Here is a 23,904-nt window from a genome sequence, read left to right on the forward strand (position 1 = left end):
ACCCTGATCAGGATGTTAAGCCTTTTTTTTTCTTCTACAGAAGAAGATCGTTTGGATATTCTCTTTTTTTTAAAGTAGAAACTATATTTTAATGAACTCTTTTAGAATACTTGTTTTATGTTCAGAAAAAGGGATATCTGTGTCTTTTTTATATTAATCCCCTATTTTATGTATCCATTGGTTCTAATCCCCAAACCCAAGTTTTTGCATTAGCTAAAGCACGGGGTAATTTGGATGCAGGGGGTCTGGATTTAACATATGGCAGACCAAGCAGTTGTTCTTTTGTGATGGGCACATATTAGGAGATGGGGGCATATTTTTTCGCACGTTGTGTCAAGGAGCAGGGGCAAACTCAAGTCCCCTAATCTCTAGGGAGACTCAACTTTGGTAAGATTTTTGCCGTGCCAAAATAAACTCCCATTACCCCTTTACTTGAGAATCATCTACTCAGAAGTCAACTCCGCTCACTTTGGCAAGAATCCGGGTTTAATGGATCTGTCCAAGATTTCTAAATATTGTTTTCTTGTAAGCTGTAGGGAGAGAACTGCTAAATAATGGAAATAATTTAGAGACAATGGACAATGGAGAGATGACATTCTGCAGGTTTTCACCATTTTTTAAAATCTTCCCCACAATTTCACAATAACGTCCCCAAGCAGGAGGACAGGTTTGGGCAGGTCCCGTATCCAAGGCTTCCCCCAAGAGGAATGGATGTTTGCCTCTATGTCGCCTTTTGTAATCAGTGAATATTTCAGTCATTTGCCAGATGATTGATGCAGAAGTCGTGGAAAAGGAGAACTTTCCTTCCTCGTGTAAAAAAAAAGGCCAGTTAGAAATCCCTATCTGATGCCTCCCCGATTACACAAAAGACCTCTGACAATGTGTATACAATTAAGTAATATAGACTTAATTACAAAGTGTTATCTTAGTGTGAATGAAAAGCAGACGGGCTGAGAGTGGTCAGGGTGATCGTGCTCTCCAGCTGGCGGAATAGAAGATGAGGAGGTGGGGGTCATCACTGAATGATAATCGATTATCCATTTCTCAAAGTCATTTAACAGCCTGGAGGCTCGGGATAAAACGCCGGTGCCTGGAATGGGCATTCTGTATGCGTCCTCATGTACAGACTTTGTGAAGGGAGAAGTGACGGAGTAACATGTACTACTGAGCCATCGAAGCATGATCTGTATTTATATATATATGTGTATAGATATATATATATATATATATATATATATACATATATAAAATATATATATGTACCTTGGCTTTTATCCAAAATGTTTGTTACTTTGTTACCAGTCATTAACAAATGTGCCTGTTGTTCTACAACACAGCTAGTAAGCTTAAAAAAAAGACATGGACAGCATGGATGTCTTGGTTGGTGTTGTACTATAACTCCCAATGTGGTTAATCTGGCTCAAATCACCAGCCATTTGACATATACATATTCCTTTATGTAGTGTGTGTATGTGTGTGTGGTGTGCCGTATCACATAGGTTGGAGAATCACGCATTTAACCCCTTAAACCTATTGAAAATAATGCATTTTGTCATTAAGGGGTTAAACCATAACTTGTATATTGTAAGTTCCTTCAATATCTAAGGGCCAATTCTAGAAAATAGTGAAATTATTACGCACCTAGGGATCCGCGCGTAAAGGGTGGACGTCCCATTACTCAGTGAGCCTCCTTTACATTGGGCGTTCTTCTGGCTCTCGAAGGGTTAACTCGTTCTTTTCAGGAAGTAGTGGAGTTAACAGTTTAATCTCCACAGAGGAGGTAGCCCCATCCAGCCTCTCCTTTAGGCCTTTGTACAAATACAGGCAGCTCTCCATGCTCCCTGGAGCCCGGTTTGCAGGACTGTTTAATGCGCCTCTCATGGCGTTCCGGCAAAATCAATGTAGTGAAGGAGTTGGGTTAGCAGATGGACGGTGGGCACATCTGTGGTTTGTTTGAATTTTACACTCTTTGTTGATCCAAATAATACTTATGGTTACTGTAGCATCATTAGACCTCTATGTAATATTAGATCCAGGGCACTGATAGTGGCTTTCGAAAGGCCACCAAAATATAAGAAATTCCAAAAATGTTGACAAATGCTTCTTTTCATTTTGTTAGTTGGAAATACATAATAATTGCTGTTTTATTACATAACACCTCAGATCTTATTGGTCTTATCTTATTTTACGATGGCCTCTAATACGGAGCTGAAAACATTCCTCCTATCACCAAAAATGGCCAATAAATAATCACTTTTATTCTTCAATCACCTGTTACACTGTTTCACTCTTTTTTATTTGTGAATACGCCAATTGGAATGTTTTTCCTCCTCAACTTATTTTTTTCTTCTATTTATAAAAAATCTTATTCACCACATTCTGACATACTCTTTTACTTTTCCTCTGAGATCTTCCAGGCTCTGTTTTCTCAGTCTTTCCAGTAATTTTACTCTGCATGTCACCCACCCTCAGTCCACATCTCCATGTCAATTTTCTTTTTCCCCGACATCCCTTCTCTCTCTCTCTCTCTCTTTCTCTCTCTCCCTCTCTCTTTCTCTAATTCCCCCTCTTTTCTACTCTTTCCTTTGTGTTAAACACCCCCCTTTATAGATGCCAAAGTTTCTCTCATCTAGAATTCATTGTCTTGTCTGCCTCCTGTTACCCGTTGTGCGTGAGAATCATGAATCACCGGTGGCCTGCTACCATACTTTAGCAAAGACAAAAAAATTGTACTCCATCACCGTGTCTCACGGCTTTTAGTGATATCGATCAGCGCCGGTACCCTCCTTCCTCTTCCACTTTTCACACACCCCCCATCAATTTTGTCTGAGCCCGTTGAGTGTATCATCTTATTTCGTCCTGCCATGAAATGAAAGGAGTATCAGCCGAGGCTGGAATATATGTATCGCTCCCCCCCCTCTCTCTCTCTCTCTCGCTGTTTTTATTCATTGGCTCCCACTTTTTATATATATTATTACTGAATTCAAATAGTTGGGCTTAAACCGTGTGACAGCTGTGTGACAGGATCCTCATTACAGCCCAGCCAGTAATTGTGATGCATCTCCCTCTCAGCCTTTTAACTTCTCCTCCACCTCTTCTCTCCCTCCCCTTACTTAATTCATAAAGTGATTGCACTGACTCTCCTAGTTTCTTTTACCCTGCGCATTCTTCTTTCCTTTCTTTTTCGCTTGGGTCCCAATGCTGATTTTTGGCTTGTGACAAAGACTAAAAGACATGTGGTTAGTTTAGTGGACTTAAATAAAATATACGTTCCTTAAATCTGCTCTCGATGATCGTTTTTAATGCCATGGAAAGCCTTGGCTTCTCTGATTTTAGTGAAGAAGTCAGCAGGAACGAATGTACCAAACATTGTAGACATTTTTAAAATTTGGGTTATAATGTGTCCATATGGTATTAACGTCTCGAACACAGAAAAAAACTCCAGCAAATTGTCAATGTTGTGTGGCCACTGTGGAAAAGTGTGTGGCTTCAGTATGTGCCGCACTCATTATATCCGATACATAGACAACAAGCACCCACTCCCATCTGTCACGATGGCATGATGCCTCACTCCGAGTCTGGTTGGACTCATGCCTTCTAGTTGAGTTGCCAAACAATCATGACTTAAAAGCTCAAGCCAGCGTGTTGCACCCATTGCCTTTAATGCCTGGTTGGTTGCCACTTCTTTTTTATTTGACTGTGGAAAAAAAAATTGACATTTCTAGACCGTGACAGCCACCATCGCAGACACATGACAAGCTTTGAGGAAGAGGATGATACCCAAGCGGATCTGATGCCTGCCCAATCATAAGTGTTGTCAAAACATGTCTTCCTGGGCCAACAGTATGAAAACACCTTTCCCAATTCATAGTTTAATTTCCTGTTCTCTCCAGAATTTATTCTGGCATTGAGTAGACATTAAGTATTCATGAATATGATGTGAACGTTTAACATGTCAAGCTGGGCTTAGGATACCTCACCAGTTGTCCATACAACGTCGGTTACTGCATATTTGGCCCGGGGCTAACATAACATTGAATAAATAAGTAGTAGACTAAAGAATATGTTTTTATTTTCATTTTTACAGCCGGTGACAAGAAACATATATGGAGTCGCTTTACTGCAAAAAGTAATACATATCACACAGATATCAAATGTAGCGAGGAACATTCTGATTTCAAAAGGAACATTCCAACACAACAATCGGTAACCTCCTTAGATTAAATATACGTGTAAATATCTAGCACATATAGCCAGCTATGTAAAGATATGGCTGCTTGGCTGTGTCCATGTTCTTGGTGATGTATTTACTTTTGGGGTCACTCTAGGCTTGACCTAGGACAGCGCCCCCTGCTGCCACTCTCCACAGTCGGCATCCCAAATACAATAAAATGCATTGTGCGCTTTTAAGAAACCGAGTTCGGGGATATGAATGACGATGGTGAAGGCCGATCAAAGATGCCCCATCGTGTAGCAGTACAACGGGGGGGCTTGATCGTCGGTGACCTGCCCCATAGTTTTGTACCAGGGGACTGTTGCCCTAGACCTAGTCAGCCTAGGTCATGATATGTCACTGAGTTACTCTGAGTTAAGGTAACATCAGGGCTAGCTTGAGTTGGCCATAACACAAGATGACTCCGCCATCTTCTAGAGGAGACATCCATAGCCTTGTACGGCCTCGTTGTTTCACTAATGGTGTTCTGTGGCCTCCTGAAATGATATTTTACGCACAAGACACTGCATCAAATTGCGATGTTTAAAAAAAAAATCTGTAGGATCTTATTACACACTTTTTAAAGTGCTTTCTATCCTGGGGTGCAGGATGTTTAAGGTCCTCTATTTTGACATGTAAACTGCTTCTGTGATAAGAGGTCTGTCATTAGCACCCTTCCATTAGCCAGCTCAGGCCACCTTTTTTTTACCAATTGCTGTCATTCTACATTCTTGGTTCAGCAGAGACCGCAAATTCTCTGCTTTACCAGCAAATAGCACGGAGCCTTTAAAAAGCTAATTTGATACACATTTTCTTGAAGATGTAGCAGAGACCAGGTTACAAACTTATGTGTCACTAGGCATGTGACATGGTGGACAAGATAATAAAGGGTCATTATTCCTGTTGAGTATTTTTTTTTCTTTTTACCATTCAACCCCCTGATATAGGGGCTGTGTAGCTTCTGGCCACCCGTTAACTCTTTCTCTTCCCGCTCTGTCGCATTCTCCCAATTTATGGGGTTCTAATTTTTACATCATCTGTTAGCACGCTGCGGATTTATTAAACAGATTTATCCTGCGACTAGTGAGCTTTCAAATCCAATTAAAGATGCTGTAGCATCAAACACATCTAAGTGCAGATTTTAGATGATTTTAAAAAGAAATCAATAAATAAAAATGTTTTTTTTTTAAAACTAAGTTGTTTATGCTGGTAAACAAATCATAAAACACTAAATAAGTAAAAAAAAATTTAAAATGAAGATTTAATTCACCATTTAAATTTATATGTATTTTATGGAATAAATTCTGTGAAATTTAGAAATTATCTAAATATTCTTCGTGTGATGGGGGGCTATAATCTGATAACACCAGGTTGGCAGTAATGCTGAAATACAATGCTATGCTTAACCTAAAAAAATAATAAGAAAAGCTAATATCTAGACTGGAAAGATACTGAGTTTTGTCGATAACCTTATTTGAAAAAAAGCGTATTGGCAGAAAGTATAGGAATTCTTAGAGGTTATGAGCGAGATAATAAAACCTGAGATTCAGTGGTGTATTGGATACACTTGTAAGCAAGAAAAACAAACGGATTAAGCAGGCAGAGTGGTCCTTATCAGCTGTCAGCTTTCATGTATCTGCCTCTAGTTTGGTTACATTATCAGTCGGTAAGCAGAGCCTGTGATCCAGCGTTCATACATCTCACTGCCTCCTCCGGGCCAAGAGACAAGACATTCAACAGGATTTCCTCCGCTTCTAAACAAGCGCTTGTTTATTTAGGAAAAGGGGTCGCCGTGCTCCCATATTGTCTGGTGCCGGAGGTGCTGGCTATAAATAGGTCTTGCTGGAATCTCTGGGTTATTCCTGTCTGCGTGTGATAAAGTAACAGCTATTTTTGCCTCAAAGGCTACACAGTGCTGCATTATTTGGGAAAAGTAAGTGTCGTCTCAAACATAACTTTCTTGCTCGTTTGGTGAGTCATCCGTCCGTTCAGTTTTGTTCTTAAAGAAGTCCAAGTTGTAGACCAGCTTGTTTTCAAAAGGTTCCTGACAAAGGAAAGAACCAATATGTCTTCTGCTAAACTAATCCACTGATCAAATAAGGTCCAAGAGTTACATAGACCATAGATTAGGAATCTCTGTAACTATGTTATCATGGTTTTGACCTGTTCATGTTACACCAGATACTTTGATCACCTTAGACAGGAGAGTAAGAGCAAAACGCATATTACTTGGCTTGTTTCCAATAGCTAGTAGAAGGAAGTTGGTAGAAGACAAATCTAGAACTCTATTGTCTTTAAGGATGGAATGATTACTATTGGGAAACATTCAATTATGGAATACAGTCAAATTTAAGACTTTTTCAGTTACACCTAGGACCATACAAAACTAATTAAGGTGGATCTTTAGGTGTTTACTAGAATGACCTCAGTTGTTGGACTAAAACTCTTACCAAACTGAAGAGCCACCAATAACCTGCTTTCTGCTCATTCCATAATGCTTTTGCATGTAAATGTTATGCTGTGACTAGGTGATAATATAATAACTCTGTATGTTTCTTTCCATTCAGGCAAAAAGAAGGTTGCCCTGTTTGACAGCCAAGCCCCAATATGTCCAATATGTCAGGTCCTGCTGCGGCCCGGGGAGTTACAGGAGCATATGGAGCAGGAACTTGACAAACTTACCCAATTCAACATAAGGTAAAGACCCGTGTTTATTATTACAAATGATTACATAGGTAAAGCATTCATGTTTGTATATTTGATGTTTTTTTTTTATTAAAATTAAATACAACTTCACTACATGTGGCATCACACAATATCTATGACATCTATTTCAAGTTATGTTTAGTGATGATGTCATTGTAACGACAAGTGGTCTTCTTTACATAGCCTCCACCATATACCCCATATACCTGTTCTAAATGTAACTTAAATGTTTGATCTTAGTGAAAAGACCCTTCTTTAATCCCCTCTCTCTGACAGTATGAGTGTTTCAGACAGAGAGTGTGTTATTGATGGCGTAATTTGGGTCTCATCCAACCTAATAAAGAGCTACAGCAAATTAGCGCACCGGTTTAAATGAAGAGAAGCAATTAGCGCCGACAGAAAGCCATCAAGGAAGTGAGGGGCAAGGAGGGAGACGTGGCTTGGGACGGCAAAGGTAGCTGCCTCTCGCAGACCTCAGGAGGGAGGGTGGTGTTAGCCTGGGGTTTAATGGGAAACAGAAGGAAACCTTAAATCATAAACCTGACAAGTTACCATTGTGATCCCGCTGACAAATGAAAAAGAATGGGGTTATTTCTTTAACTAACCGCCGCAGTTAAAGAGCTAGGAGACAGGTTCTCTGTAAGCGGCTGGACTTGCAGCAATCAGCCCCTCAGCGAGCCGACGGAAGAATAAGAGGTCTCTATTAATTATTAAATAACGACCCGGGCTGCACTATGATAGATAACATTCAATCTATTCCATCCGTAGAGGCAATTGAAGCTAATCTACAGCAAAGGGCAGGGCACTCAGTCACACTCAAACGGGTGTCTTTTACGCATAGTCTGGAGAGCCCCCAAGCACTGTATCATCCAATTTCTTGTTAGTACGTTACTATTAATCCTATCTCGGCCATTGTGCAGATCGGCAAAGGTACAGATTAAGTATTCCATGTAAAGACTAATATATTCGTTACCCTTTAAAGCACTTATTTATACAGCGTCAACATATTCTGCGAGGGGAAAAATGAAATTCTGTACAAAGAACGAGAAGAAAGCCTCCATCATACATAGGGGTGCGCGTGTAACCATAACAAACGTTTTTAGCGGCCAAACATAATATCGCCAGCTAGGTTCATGATTCAACGAAGCTACGGTGTAGATGTGCTCTCCATGTAACGGCTGTACTTTTGTTTGGTTGCTGGTCTTAGTGGCCAGTCTGTATTATGCGTACCTCTAGTAATTAATAGAATTAAGAGAATTCTTAAAAAAAAAAAATTCTCCAAACCATCTGAAGTCCATGGTAATTTTGTATTGCAAAATCATTGTGGTATCCAAACGAAAAATTGTAACCATCAAAACTAACGAGAGACTTCTGCGATTGTAGAGGATGTTGGGCTTTTTTCCTCCAAAAAAGAGAAAATTAAAATTATAAAATACGCGGCACCGCTAGGAGAAGTGGGGTGAGGACGCTTAGTACACTTCATGCAAATTTAATTTCAGAATCAGAGACTTTCTCTCCGAAGAGGATTGTCGCCTCTGAGCCCTTCTTGGTGTTACATATGTAACAGCCTCATTGAACCTGACATGTCAAATTCAGGCCATTTGTGCAAAATCTCCCTCTAATAATACCGTTTCATTTCTCTCAAATGAGACTTGAATGCATGTAAAATGGAAAAGGATATTTAAACTGTAACATTAGGGAGATGTCTTAGCCAGGGGCCGGGTGAATATATGAGATTCCAAAGTGCTTAACACGTTTTCCCTGCTCTCTTTTAGGATATGTCACCAATTGTATTATTTTCTGCGTTTCACTGTAAGCGAAAAATGTAAATTGATTAAAAAGGGGGGGGGGTTGAGGAATTTTCTGTTTGAATCTCTCGATGCGGGGGTCACATCTGTCCACTTTTGTTTCAGAAGCCCATGGTTTTTTGTCTGGTCCGTTTACGTACAATCAATTTGCAATGAGATGTTGAATATTAGGAATTACTGGTTATACATAATGATTTTTATTGTTGCAATGTGTTTCAGTCCGGTATATTAACCCATGTGCAAGATTTAAAAAACGGGTTATTGTCGGATTATCGGGTCGCCATAAAGGTGACATTTTTAAATTGCAACGGGGAATTATTTTTGATATCACAATGCTATAGTGTGATTCCTTAATAAACATTATATATATATATATATATATATATATATACATACACTGCTTAATATTGGGGCTAGTATATATTTGCCCACTGTCATTTCCACCAAATATCATTGTATATATTTAAATCAGTATATTTTCAGTGGGCCATTTTCAAGCCGACCACCAGAAACTGTTGTAGGATAGATCGTTTTTAGGACTGTAGAGTGCTGCGATTCAGAGCTCCTACAAAAACAGGGAAAGTGGCGGGAAAATAAGGTCCAGAGGGGTTTGGGTCCATGTAAGCCCCATCCCTCCTAAAAAGGAACGCGGGGGGACCAGGCAATAATTATTGAACAAGTGATTTCAGGTTCGCGATAGACCCTCTATGAATTTTTGCTGTATTGCATCGTTTGTCGAGAAAATGGCCAGTGTAATTGACTGCGGCTATGAGCCAAAGGTGGCTGTCTTAGTGCTGTATAGACTTGCCTTCTTTATTCCATCCCTTGTGTATCCACCTCATGGTTTTCCCATATCGCTCTAATTCTTTGTAGCTCTTGTGTTCGCGGTGATTAAAAGCGCGGCCAGATCATTTTGGACCATTTCGTTTAACACCTAAATCTTCTGCCCTAATTTCCCTTTACTCCCGGCACGCTATTTATCCCCCCCGCCTTTGCCTCCTTTCTCTATCCTGCACATGTCAGATGCCGAGCTGAAAGTGCTGCCTCAGTTTTTTGGCAGCGTTTCCGCTCTGCCTTCACATCTCAGAGAGTGGCAAAGGAAGCACCTGAGTCTGATGGAGCCAGCAAGAAAGCTCTTGGCTCCGTACCTCTGGGTCGTGAATCTTCTGCACGAGGAGGAAGAAAATGTTCAGGTCTGCCTGGCTCGAGCTCTTGTTGCTCCAGGAACACAATGTATCCACTGTACATTCTATACGTTCTGTCCCCTGGTAGGGAAATGGTTAACCCATTCCCATAACTTGACTTCCATTCGCTTCTTTGTAACGTGTAATTCAAGCATAAAATGTATGGAGCAAAAATTATTAGATGAATAGATAGATAGATAGATAGATAGATAGATAGATAGATAGATAGATAGATAGATAGATAGATAGATAGATATGGCTATAAATCAGAAGTCTTTTGGGCAGGGAAGCCCTGGCAATCTTTTTGGACCTGGTAGGATAGGGGCAGGTATCAGACAGACATATTTAAAACCCAATGTGATTTTTTTTACCTTGGTAATGGGTACATATATTGGGCTCTATATAAAATTGCCCTACAAATACATGGGTAGCAGTGGTGGACAACCATTAGTTCTATTACCATTTTGGTGGAAAAGTGGTGTTAAAAAAACTCATCAGTGCTGTATATTTTTATTAAAAATGTTTTTAACATTTCATAGTTTTTATTTCTTTCCTCGATGAAAAATTAGGATTTGTCAGATAAAGATTCATCTGTTTTATACAAGAAATTTAGCTTGAATGCCCCGTGGGGGCAAATTCTTTTTAATGTAGATTCAAAGATAGATTTTGCTAGGATGTAGTTGACTAACCGCTGGATGGCGCCATCTAGTGGTACTCACTTGGTAATGTAGCACGAATTATTTATTGAAATAGCGATGTGGTTATATTCTTAACTTTTATTTATATTGCGCCAACAATTTTTTCAGCACTTCTTACAGTCCCTACATTCAAAGGGTAAGTGTGTGTTTGTACGTGTGTGTATATACACACCATGTTAGCTGTTTAGCGATAGATATGTGCTGCCATCAAATTCTGTAACCTTTTGCCTCTGCTGCATGAAGTGTGATATTTGTATCCCAACAAACCCTAATACAAAGATGTTGCAGTTTAATATTTAATGGTCCTGATAAACACTTCCAGCTTTCAGCTTGAACGACGCAGGAAACAGATGTAATATTTATGAATCAAATTATTTATGAATCAAATAATTAATTGAAATACTTTAGTATTCGGGGAACAGTTACATATCAGCAGTTGTATTGAGTACCAGGAGCACGGTGTTGCTTAGAACCTGCTGTCTGAGTATCTAATGTAACATATCCCTTCTATGTAAATCTGGCCTTTAGTATTGTCTTTCCTCATTTACTTTATATTATATATATTTTAGACCTCCAAGCAGAAGTGGTAGCGAGTAAAACAGTGGGGGAATTTAAACATGTATGGGATAGGCATATGGCTCCTGAAAAAACAAGACCAACGACTGATTGTAAGCTCTGTAAGTCAATTTGTTATGTTACATACTACTTGTTATGTCCGGTCTACCCATTGTACATCGCTATGGAATATTGATGGCGCTATATAAAACAATAAATAATAATAATTAAGGTCTGAGTCTTTACAGCAGGACAGATCAAATCGGCCAAATGGGCCCAACATATATTCAGCATCTGGAATGCATAAAATAGATCCTTGTCAACAAGAGCTTACACTTTTCTCTTTGTCACTGCCGTCTCCATCCCACCAGCTTCCATTAAATCATTTCGTTGTTTGTATACTATCTCCATCGATGTGTCATGCTTCCCCCCCTTCTGCCCTACACACTCACCCTATGTTTTTCCCTTATTTTTTATTATTTAAAACATTCTTTCTCTGATACCAGCTAGTTTCCACCCTCCCCTTTCATGTCAAAGTGACACCTGCAAGCTGACTGCTTCTAATATGCCCCTTGGCATTTGCTGACACTGTGGATATGCACAGCAAGTTAAATTCCCACCTGATCAATAAAAAAGAGAAGGGAGTACATCCGACCGGTCGATATTTTTTTATCTGTCTTCAGCCCAGTCCTGCTGATGACAACCCCCTCTCTTGCAAAGACACTCAAGGGCGTTAGACCCTACCAGTCCTGCATTTTTAATTTTTTTTTTTTTCCCAAGAAAATTCAGATGCCTACAAAAAAAAAAAAAAAAGTTGACTGCTTTGGCCTTTCCTTAATAACATCTTTATGATTTATATCAATTTTTAATTGAAAAAATTTGCGAATTAATTGATTTCAGGGGCTTGCCAATTAACATTGTAATTGGGCGCATGATAAATTTCGCTAGATTTCCGCTGGCGACCCTGCCTGTCCTTACTCCTCCGTGGTGCGATGTTGCTGAGGGTAATGGGAGGACTTGATGTTGCAGCAAAAAAAAAAAAAGCATATTTAAGATGCGACCAGCAATACCCTCAATAATTTAAGGCAAAAATGTACGTAAAAGCTAATAAGGAATGCAGTGACAAGCCTCAACTCTGGTGACCCAAATGGACGTAAATTCACGCCAAAGTGGACACTAAAGCAAGACTGTTAACTCCTTCACTGCTTGTTTCAGTCTAACTAGATGTTGTGCATCTAAATTGGCTTTCCTTTCATTACTGCTCTCCTTCCCTCGTGATAAGATCTCGTGAACATTATCAACAAAGAAGTTCACAGAATGTGTGAGATGACGGCATTAATGAAAGAATAATCAGTTCAGTCCCAGAAATAAAAGTAAATTGGGGTATTGTTCTGGCTGAAAGGGCAGGGATGACTCCAAGTTTTGTATAATTTCATATATTTGTGGATATCCCAACCAACCAGCTTTATCAAGAGATCTTTACATTCCATATGCAATGGCCATTGACCCCTTTAAAACAATATTATATGATATAATAAAGGATATAGGGTGATATTTATAGAAGGTGATTCAGGTTTAAAAATTGCCCACAAGGAAGAATCTCATGCTTTTAACTCACCCGATCCATCACAGGTTGAACGTTTCACGACAAAAGTCAGCCATAAGTCTTAGTCGGGATAACAGGCAAAACCTTTTTAATAAAATCTGAAGAAGTCTCTGTGTCTGCGGTCACTCGCTGATAATAAGATGATTATTACGTAAAATGTGTTCTATGACTTAATACGGTCAGACCAACCATTGTAACAGAAAAAAAGCGTCAAATTACCCAACGCATTTCACAATATAGCATTTAATCATTAGCTCAAGGTAATGAACAGATGCTAGGATCTACAGGACACATCACTGAGGTATAACAGACAGATCTCATGGATGGAATCCATTTTTTAATCGGTAACACCGAAGTAAGTATTTTTTTAAGCTCTATGGAGCCAAAGAACCACAAATGGAATTATTCTTTAACAACAAATTGAGCGTTTGACTCTATAGGTAAGTAAATTTGACCATGACAGGGGCTGCAGTGATCGCCTTAAATATAACGTGTAACAAATCAATACAAAATTCAATACTTTTGAATTTATTCTGCATACTAATAATATTATTCAAATGCTAATGTGATGGGCAAGGAAGCCACGCATCTTCCTCGTATGTACGTAATGAGCATGCAAGAGATTCTAGACGGACCCAAACCTCGTATTAATAGATATGAAGAAACCTTTAAAAAAAACAACAGAGTCCTTCAGAAGAAAATCTGAAGCAAGGAGAGGCGAGGTGACAGCTGTCATCTCTCCCTCTCCTCCAGGCAAATCAAGAGATATTTTGAACTTTTTTTCTGCCCTGATAAGGAAAGAGAGAGAGCCAGGATCATCCTCGACTTGGAGATTTTCCGTGCGAGAAGCATCATTACTCCTTTCAGTTTGCAAAGGCTTGGACAGCTTTTCAGTATGATTTAACTTAATCCTTATGTAGGTCCTCGGTAAACCAGGCAGATCAAGTCGGATAACCTCCTATATCCCGTTGCGTCTTCCGCTAAACCGACACTTTCCAAGGCCAGGGTCTTAGTAAAAGATATTATACTCACGTAGAACTGTCAGCACGGCAGAGAAGACTGCAAGACATTTCACGATGCTTTGGGAAATAAATTAGAATGTTCATTTGTTATTGGGATCAGTTTGGGTTCCGAGCAACGGGCAGAGAGTCGCGGGAGGCGTAGGGGAGACATTATCTGGTCCTATAGCTTCTGTGAACTACAACTCCCATGACACTTGGCTGGCCAAAACATTCCCTAGTATGTTGAGATCATGTAACCTTTAATGTCAGAGGTTCTATGCTTCATGTTGAGTTCCTCATATTAAACACTTGCATTATTTGTTCATTTTGTTTTTCTTTTCAGTTGCTTTTGGCCGCCATTTTATTTTTTCTGATCAAATCATCTTCAATCCAACGGCCGTTTTGATACCAACAAGAGAAAGTGATTGTATTTATAAAACAATTTTAAGAATGACCACTTAAGATAAATTGATCTGTTGGGGATGATATATTTCTTAACATGAACATTTTATTTTGGATATCAACCAATCGCGTACAGGAATAGATAGGAAAAAAAACAATACATTTGTTAAATCCTGTTATTTTATGGTTCTTTTTAGATGAGAAGCTTTTATGATAACATTAAAACACTATTTGTTTAGATCACTTACAGGGAGAATGTCAAGCGATCTCAGACACATTGATACACTGACATAATAAGACAATGTGGGATGTGAATAATCTTATATTCCTCCTACTAGCCATTTGCGGCTCTTGATAGATGTCCTTCTACAAGTGTAATTGCCGTTTAGGAACAGCTGTACAAATCTGCCACTAACAGGATTTTATCCCCTAACTCAACAAATTATTTTAATATCATGTGGCGGCTATGAAATAAAACAACATTTTGCAGCCGAGGGGTCCGTGAGGGGTCCTCTGCTTGCGTCTTGACCCAATGGAAGTGGGAGAGCAAGATGTCTGTCATTCACTTCTTCCATGCAATGTCACACGAGGTAGAATGTCAGCATTGGCCCAGGGGTCCCTCGTCCAGCAGTTCCGGTCATTTATGTCATTTTGGCCACTTTATGGTATTTTATCCTCATCTCCCATTTTTAGTATTCTCAGGATGACCTTGATAGCATTTTTATCATATTAGGTAAATAAATAGGTAATTAAATACATTTTCTTCCATAGGGTACAAAAGAAATATTCACATATTCAATTATTTATAGTAATTCAATTCCAGTTTTTCTCTGACATTGAATCCAGCCCATATACCTGATACCTATTTTTTTAATTTATCGGGCACACCTGTTATTTGTAAGACTTTGGGACTTGTCAGCATTAGTTATGTGGTTTAAAATGATTTTGCCTTTAAGCAATATTTTTTTTATATTTTAATGGGTTAATATTGAGAAATTTTAAATATCTTCCCATACCCTTCAATAAAAGTTTATTCAGGTAGGTAATAATCTGAACACAGCAGAATGTATTTGCTATTGGGACTGATCCCAGAATATAACTGATCATTTTTCTAGCAAAAAAAACACTGAGAATTACTGAGATTTCATTAAAACTAGCATGGCCTTCATTATGGAGAATATATGATGTTGGAAAAGGTGGCTAATTGGGATTCCCCCCTTTTTTTAACAATGGCGTAAGGACACAGTGATGGTGGTATGTGGTGGTATTTAATAATAAAAACAATATTTTAAAATATATAAAAAAAAATGGGGAAAAAAGGAGATTTCAATTTATAATTCTTTCGTACAGCTGATAATTACAGGTAAAAAGAGGGGAATTAAAGTGGGAGGTTTTCTTTTATAATAAACTAGATATCAATTCCCCAAACAGATTAAAACAAACGGTAAATTCTAAAAAAAAAAATGTGGTAATTATCATATTTTATTAGGACGCAGAACAAGGTTTTTTATTTTCAAAGGATAATTCGGTGTAAATCACCTTAATTAAAAGTGTCACCCTGGCCTATGAATTTGAAACTTGGTAACTAATTTCCTGTGTACATATAATAATTTAAAACACATGTATCATCCGGGCGTGGAAAAGGAACTGGCATTGAAATAATATGCTGGTATAGGGTTATTACTATGTAAATGGGTAATCATTTCAGTGCCCGGGCTGGAAGAATGATTAAGGAGGACGTTGCAAACCTTCGCTCTTCTGTCTAGGAACATTAAAAGCTACCGGGAGATTTATCAATGTTTTCACTAAGAAATTGCCATAGTTTTAGCCGAGCATTTTCTCATTGAAAGTAATAGGATATCTTCATTTGTAAATGGGATTTTAGAGTATTCATGGGCCTTTTTGGAGTCATTAAACTTGCTTTCTGAAAGGTCTCAAACGCCTCTCTTTTGCATTAAGGATAATTTCTGGCACTTGGAAGATTAAACATTATTTATTTGTCACGTCTATCAGTCCCATTAGGTAAGCAATTGAATATCCGTGGACTGCGAAATGAGAAAGACGTGAGGGTTTGAACCTTCAGGTGCCAGGAAGGTATTCTTTAGGCGGTGAAAAGCAGGGCCCGGACTAGGGATGATTAGGCAGCCCTGGCATTATTATACTCAATAAGATTAGGGCCGCACATATTCAACCAGTGGCCACCCACTGCAGGGCCCAATTTGCCACTGGAATAGCAAATATACGCCCCTTCTGGAATAGTGGGGGGACTGGTCAACAGGGGGAGAATATCAGAAGTATAATCTATATAAATATATTTGTAAAAAACATTGTCTATACACAGTAAGATAAATTTTTCTCTTTAGAGCACTTCTTGAGTTGTTTTCTGGCCTCCGTGTAGTTACCATGTGGCCCAACAGGAAGCTAAATGTGCGCAGGGCTATGACTTCCCCCATCTATATAAAAACAAATGTGTCCCGTTATATAATGATGGGCATAAATGCTTGCGTCTTAACACTAATTCCCCTAATTAAATGTTGCTTGTTATATAGTAAACCAGTGGATGGGTCCCTTAGAAATGACATTTTAATGGTTGTTAAATTTAGCTTTATGCACTACAGCGGGGCAACAGGTCAGGATTTCTCTGTATCTCCGCCTAAAAAACAATTAGTTGAATGCATTTTTAATTCAGATGTCTGTGCTCAAACTGGGATATCTAAAATTTGTGGCCTGTTTGTGGCCCCCCAGGACTGGAGTTGTGCATCCCTGCACCATAGTCTTGAAATGGACTATTGCTATTGAAGAGGACAGATAAATATAAACCTTTCCTACCCCGAGGAGAAGATACTCTCTCCTATTTCTTCTCATTTCATAATACCGCGCCATCTGCCAAATCAAGGATTATTAAGGGAAGCCAAATTCAATTTCTTCCCCCTATGCCACAACTGTTCAGCATCTGGGACCAAAGTGCCTTCCGCAAAGTGAACCTGACAGTGACATTACTTTTTCTGTCACATCTCGTGTGTTCATCTCCTAAAAACTCTCATAAAAATGTATTGATGTCTCTGGGTTTTGCACATGCTGAGGGTTGGGGGGGGCATGTGTGTGCTGGAGTGTGAGTATGTATGTGTGCGCGTGCGGGCGTGGATATTAATACGCGGCAGATCTGATTTGATATGTCTTGTTCCATTGTCAGCATCTGTTTAGCGAGGAGTTTCTAATACTTGCAGACTCCTGATCGTTCATCCTCAGCTCCTGACTGCAGACTTGAATACAAATTTTGTTATTAAATACACAGCCTCCCCCCTTTTAACTCCCCATCCATCAGATCCAGGAGACCACAACGAGCTCGTATCTGGCAAGGGGGCAAACGTCCGCACCGTACTAAAAGCACTTACCATCCCCGCCATTGTCTAAACATATTTCGAGATTCTTTAGGGCTGCAGGTGCCTTGTGACCTGACAAATTGAATCACGGAAAAATAATTTATTTCCCCGTGCTGTTTGCAGCATGTTAACAGGAGAATTTACATCAGAAAGATTACTTTAATAACCAAAAAATTATAGCTCAATCCTGTTTGGGTTGTTGGCTTTAATATGTAATTGTTTCAAATTTAACCTGTCTTAAGGGGGAAATGGCATTATTAAATTTAAGGCGTATTGCTCCAGGAACCCTCGGAAGGCGGGGGGGGGGGAGACTGCTGGTTTATTGTCAGACTACAAACATTAAAAGGACAACGAGCAGATACAACAAATCATTTTCACAGTCCTGGAATTGAGTTCAGCTGTCTGTCTCCTTTTCGCGGCAGAAATATTTATTTCTGAGACAAAGCGACAAATGCTATATCACTGAACCCCATTTTTTCCCCCATATTTTAAAGCATTTGTGAAATTTGGAAATATTTTATTTGTGTAGTAATTTCTCCTCTGTTAATAGGTGTAAGAATTGACGTGGGAAGCAATTAGCCTCCGAACGTACTTTTCAAAAGACATTCATGCGCACAAAGCATTATTCCCCCCCGTGCTTTAAAAAGTTTTTTTAATTAATGTATTAAAAAAAACACACATATTAGTGAATACAAGAAATTTACAACAGCGTTGCACAACTAAGATTCGTAAACAGACATACATCGCTTAAAATTAAAGAATAGAAGAGATGAGATCGGGGAACCTCGGTACAATGGAAATTATTTCCCCCGTGTGCTTTAACATATTAGTGTATACATTATAACGTAATAAAGGTAATTATACAACAACATAGAGTTACTACGATTCATACATGCTAAAAATTGAAGAATAGAAGACATGAGATCGGAACCCATGCTCATGTAGGAGCGAGCTGAACCAATTTGATGCGTAGAGATGGGCAAGCTGGCCATTGGATTGGGAGGCCATTAACGCAGGTCCCGGATGTGGCTCGCTGAGCCATTCATGAGCCAAGCCACACAGCTATCTTTATAATGATATGGATATATAGGGTGACAAGCAATTATTAACAACATTAACCTACAGAAATTGAACACTTGTAATTATGTATCAGAGTTGTTATAAGTTTTTTGTTGGGGGGGGTTTGCATCATTTATTCGTATTTACTTAAATCTTTTTTTCTTATTTTCTTGTATTTTGACAGTAAGAATTCCATACAGAAAGACATCATGACCCCGGGCACGCCAAAGGTAAGCATGGGAGATCAGTTTTCTGTATTACAATCACCATGTATTTCTGCGTAAGGCATTTTGATTAGCTTTTGCCCCACTGGTAGCAAACGGAATTCTTGCCTCCCCAAACGTGCATTTTAATTGTGTTTTAGTTAACATTTTGTTCAGCAATTGAATAGCATGATAGCGTTTATGATATCTTATTCTGCTTATGGGAATCACCAAATCAAGCAAGTGATATGAAAAGGAAATAATTAGTTATGATTATACGTATGCGTAGAGCTTAGAGAGATATATGTTTATAATATTGTAAAAAAAAAACGTATAATAGAATAAACCGTATACATAATGCTTCGGTTCATGTAACGGCACATAAAACAGAATTTTTCAAGCAATATTCTTTTTAACTGCAAATGGAGCTGTAAACTGCTAACAATTTGCTTGGGTAGGTTTCCCATTATGCAAGTAATTTTCCTTCTGCTTATCAGAACCAATAATGCTCCACTTTTTCTGCCCTGTTGGCACCTTAGAGGTTAAGCAAAACTCCGTCCCCCCCTTGGCAATTTGGCCGTCACACAAATCTCTTCCCATTACAGTGATACATTAGATTCATATCACTAAGCAAATCCAGTGACACAAAGAGGCAGAAAGGATTATGAAAGTGTTTGTTTAATTTGCTTTTATCGAAATTTCACAGAAAATCAGCACTGGTCTAAAAAAAAAAAAGGCATTATCAAGGGCTGTTTAAAGAATTGTTTATTCTCTTTGCTGTCAGTTGATACATGATACATCTGGTATTTAAATCAGATTATTCTGGTCTCCCACTTAAATCTTCTAATGCCTAGATTAATACCAGCATCTTCTGCTATGTTAGATTATATACAGATCAAGAAACATTACAACATTACCTGAATATCATGTCAGGAAACCAATATGGATTTATGGCGTCTGGGATTACATTCAGCCAGTAACATACAGTCATTCCATTCTCTTGATCCGGAGTGTGACATCTAGAAACGTTCTAGGTTCCCAAACATGGTGTTGCTAAGAAGATACTTTGTTACGGCTTTGCTGAAGACCTCTAGGCTATGTGTTTTGCTTGGCTGCCCATCGCTCTCACAGGGGACAGAAGACTTAGCTAGGAAACCTGGTTGTTGAAAGGCCACTTAAGTCAACAAACAGTCTCAGCTGTTTCATACCCGGGGATTAAATCGGGCCCCAGAGCCTTTCCACGTGGAAAAGGCACCAGCTGTGTTTTGCAGGTTTATCCTCCTTTGCACTTCTCTCTTTCATAAAGTCCTCAGAGCATTAACTTCAAGGGTACCTCGTGTAAAGCAAAGACCGTGGATTGAAGTGAAAGGCCTTTCTTTGGTCCATCCAACAAAGCTTTGAAGGACCTTCCAAGTTTTATTATTCAGATGAGATCTTCCCTGTCTGTGCTTAACAATCTTTTAACAGCAGCCTCCAGCTGTCTTACCATAATAATAATTTCTCTAGGAATTTCTTTTTTTTTTTAATTTATACAAGTGCTGAGCTCTAATGTAAATTTCCATGTTCAAGCTGAACACGATACACTTTGAAGCTGTATCTTCTGCACTACTAAAGATTCGCCATATTGGAATCCACAGCTCCTACGACGTACCGCCGCTCCATCTGTCCCTCTTCTCTAATTAAGAGGTTATTACTTTGAAACAATAACAGGATTAATCAACTAAATTGTCCTCTGCATGTGCCCTTTTTGTTGCAAGAAATCTTTTTTTAATTAAGTATTAAGTAACTCTGTACATAAAATATACTATAGTAAAGATAAAACTAAAGATTTTGGACGTGAAATTCCGAGGCTGCTTTATTAACACGAATTCCCTCACCAATAGTTGAATGATGACAATGAAGTCTAAGATGCTAAGCTGAAGTCTAAGATGTTGAGGTGGACCACAGTGGAAAGTCAGGTCCCCTTCCCTAAAAGCCGCTTATCTTTAGCATTATAACCTTCCTCTGTGGAATAATTATGAGATATTGCTCAGTTTTAAAGGGATAGAAAGTCTAGAAAGAACAGGGCTTACCAATAATATTTCATTGACCTGATCCTCGAGGCTTCCAGCATCTCAAACAGCTGAAGCAGACAAACATCTCCTTTAAGTGTTACCTATAGTACTAGAAAAGGCAGATAGCAATACTTAGGACCGGAATGGCAACGATGGAGCGGCCCTGGCACTTTAAGTGAGGTCGCATTCTCCGTTTTAATGCTCGCTTAGCGCGCGTCCAGCGGCAGATCGGGTGTATGGTGCCGACGGTCAATGAACAACCTGGGCAGCGGGACACCGGGGGGGGGCCTAACCATCCAAAGAGGGCGCATATACCCAATCCTAAAACAGCTGTGTGCCTTTGGAAATAGAATAAAAAATAACAAATCCATTCTTGGCCCTGACTAAACATTCTCATTCTAGACAAAGCTCTGTTTATGATTCCTGTGCTCTTAAGGTGGGAGACGACTTGATAGATGCATACGGACAGCAAAATAAATACATATAAGAAAAGAAAATTACCCATCTGGGCATCAGGGATCATTTATGACTTGCAGGTTACGTTTCTCAAACGATAACAGCTATTAGTATCACTTTATATGCTTCCAACAGCACTCGGGGAGGGCAGGCGGGCACATAATATGTCACTACACCCCCTCTATGTTAAGTGATAAGTACCTATTTAGATAGGAGAGTTAAAGCCAAAAGCTTCAAACAGGAAACGCTTTGTGCTGAAATAAAAACACGCCGGATAGATGTATAAAAACACGGTTATTTGTTCTGCTGACAGGAGCTATGATGGATGGTTTTAGGGGGAAAAAATGTGTTTGTACGGCTGTGCTATCAGAAGCCAAAGCCTGTCTTTTAATGGTTTGAAAAGGCTGTCTCTTTTATCGTTGCATTTCAGCACAAGCCGCAGAACATCTCCGCTTTGTTAAAACTGACATGGCAAGTGCAGAGTAAGGCATTGCCCGATCAGACGGTAAAATTCACTTTCCCTTAATTTGTCCAATTTTTAAATGTACATTTTTGGAGGCTAATACATTATTAATTTGAATGTAACAAGGAACCCTTCATATCAAATTGTTAGATATTAAACAGTCAGAGGTAACATTTATAATGTAGAGAGGGTTTTTTTAAAATATTATTCCAAAGGTTTACACAGTGGTGTCAAAAACCAATATTTGGAATACGACACAATACAGAGGCACACGAATAAACACTGAAATTACCTTCCAAGACAAACTTTTTCTAAAACATGTGTAATACGTATGAAACAAATAAACAAAACTAGATGTTTAGACGTGGAAAAGCTTGTTCTACGTGGTTTTAGCGTTTCTAACAAGAGGTTACCTCTTATTAGTTGAGATGGCTCTATGTGGACCTATCTGCATCCATAAAACTTGGTGTTTCTCCATCAAATAAGAAATGGAATTTCCCATAAAATGGAATAGTTAACCCCTTAAGGACAATGGGCGGTCCCTAAACCCATTGAAAACAATGCGTTTTGAGCCCGTACATGTACGGGCTTTGTCATTAAGGGGTTAAGTTTCAATGTAAAGCCAGTTGGGGTTTACTCACTAAACGGAGAGTTGTCAACAGAGCTTGAAGGAGAGTTGTGGTTGTGGTTTCCACTATTTATTATAATAGGCCACCCCTAGAAGGGCTCATATATTCAACCATACATTATGCAGGGCCAACCAAGCTCTTCCTCCAGCTGAACCTTTAAAAAAATAACATAATATTTTTTTACCAAAATTGCTGTATTGCTATGGAATATATATGCCTATATGTTTCTATATGTCGTAAAAATAATAAAGAATATTAAAAAAAATAAAAAAAAAAATAACATAATATATAGTGAGCTGAAACACAACTCTCCCATTAGTGAATTGACTGCATTGTATTGTATATGTAATTGTTATTGGATCATAAGTGGGGCTGTGCAGGGCGAAGTAGATTTTTAAAGCGGTACATATATCAAATACCTTGTTCCTCCCCTGGGTTAGTTTGTTCTAAAGCCGCCCTGCTGGCCACAGACTGAATGACAACAAAACAGTAGAACACCGATAGCTCCAAGGATTCCCTACACCACAGTAATGAAGCAGTACTATGACTCCCAAGAAATGTATCTCTTAAATGCTACATCTCCCAAAGATAAGTGCGGGAGAATTCTATAATACAAATAATAACTATTACAGATTTCTTGGCTTTTCAATTTTAAAAAAAAAACATTTTAAAAAACCCAGCAAGTGTGTGTCTGAGCTGTACCCGGTATTACCATCTAGCAGCTTGTTCATTGTCAGGGGCACCTGTTACTGTGAAGTTTAATGATCAATTTTAAAGTAATTAAACTATTACACCATAGTTTAGCTGTTCTTTTGCACTCTGTCGCTAGAGAACCCAGAATATTACATTAAATGGTAATAGGCTATAAGTTTGAGAAAATCTTACCAGATGTCCCGGATTTAAGTGGGATCAGTAAGACATAAGGCTGCCAAGACTGAATGAGGAGGTGAGAAGAGTGCAGGGCTTCGGCAAAATTTATAGCCATGTTGCCATTAAGGGAAAAATTAGCCGATGGCGGCTATCATATTAAAGGGTGAGAAAGCCGTGAATTATTTTTCCTTTTTAAGATCTTTCTGCTTACAATGATAATTTTACCTTACAAAAGGCCACTTTTAATGAGAGAACCAGGGACGACGTTATGATTTAGTGCTACCTGCCCTCTTTTCATTTTTCTCCTTTCATTTTCTTTTTTTTTCCAAAACACATTTTATAGCGATTTTTATACCGTTGGTCTGTTTTAAAAATCAGTGACCTTTTTTAAAAAAAAAAAAAGAAGTCGCCACCAGGTGCAATGTTAAAAATTCACTTTATCATTTCCGCGACCCTGAAATTATTTAAACGGTAGCTGTCATGCCTGAGATAATACCATAACCGAATTTAACGCTGAAAATCATCCATCATTTGTGTTATTATCTTTATTTAATGTTTCATTTTAAAGTTATTAAGATTCACAGTATATTTTCCAACTCTGACATTACCAAAGG

General features: G+C 38.7%; 1 protein-coding gene across 2 annotated transcripts in view; it reads left to right on the forward strand.

Moving 5' to 3' along the window:
- Window positions 1-23,904, forward strand: part of RNF220 (ring finger protein 220) — a 117,959-nt gene that overhangs the window by 69,546 nt on the left and 24,509 nt on the right. For both annotated transcript variants that reach the window (XM_053468593.1, XM_053468592.1), the window contains exons 4-5: window positions 6,781-6,910; window positions 18,800-18,845. In XM_053468593.1, coding sequence (XP_053324568.1) covers window positions 6,781-6,910; window positions 18,800-18,845 — 176 coding nt within the window. The remainder of the gene's footprint in view (window positions 1-6,780; window positions 6,911-18,799; window positions 18,846-23,904) is intronic.

Source organism: Spea bombifrons, chromosome 6, assembly GCF_027358695.1.
Source record: "Spea bombifrons isolate aSpeBom1 chromosome 6, aSpeBom1.2.pri, whole genome shotgun sequence".
In the NCBI taxonomy this organism is placed as follows: Eukaryota; Metazoa; Chordata; class Amphibia; order Anura; family Pelobatidae; genus Spea; species Spea bombifrons.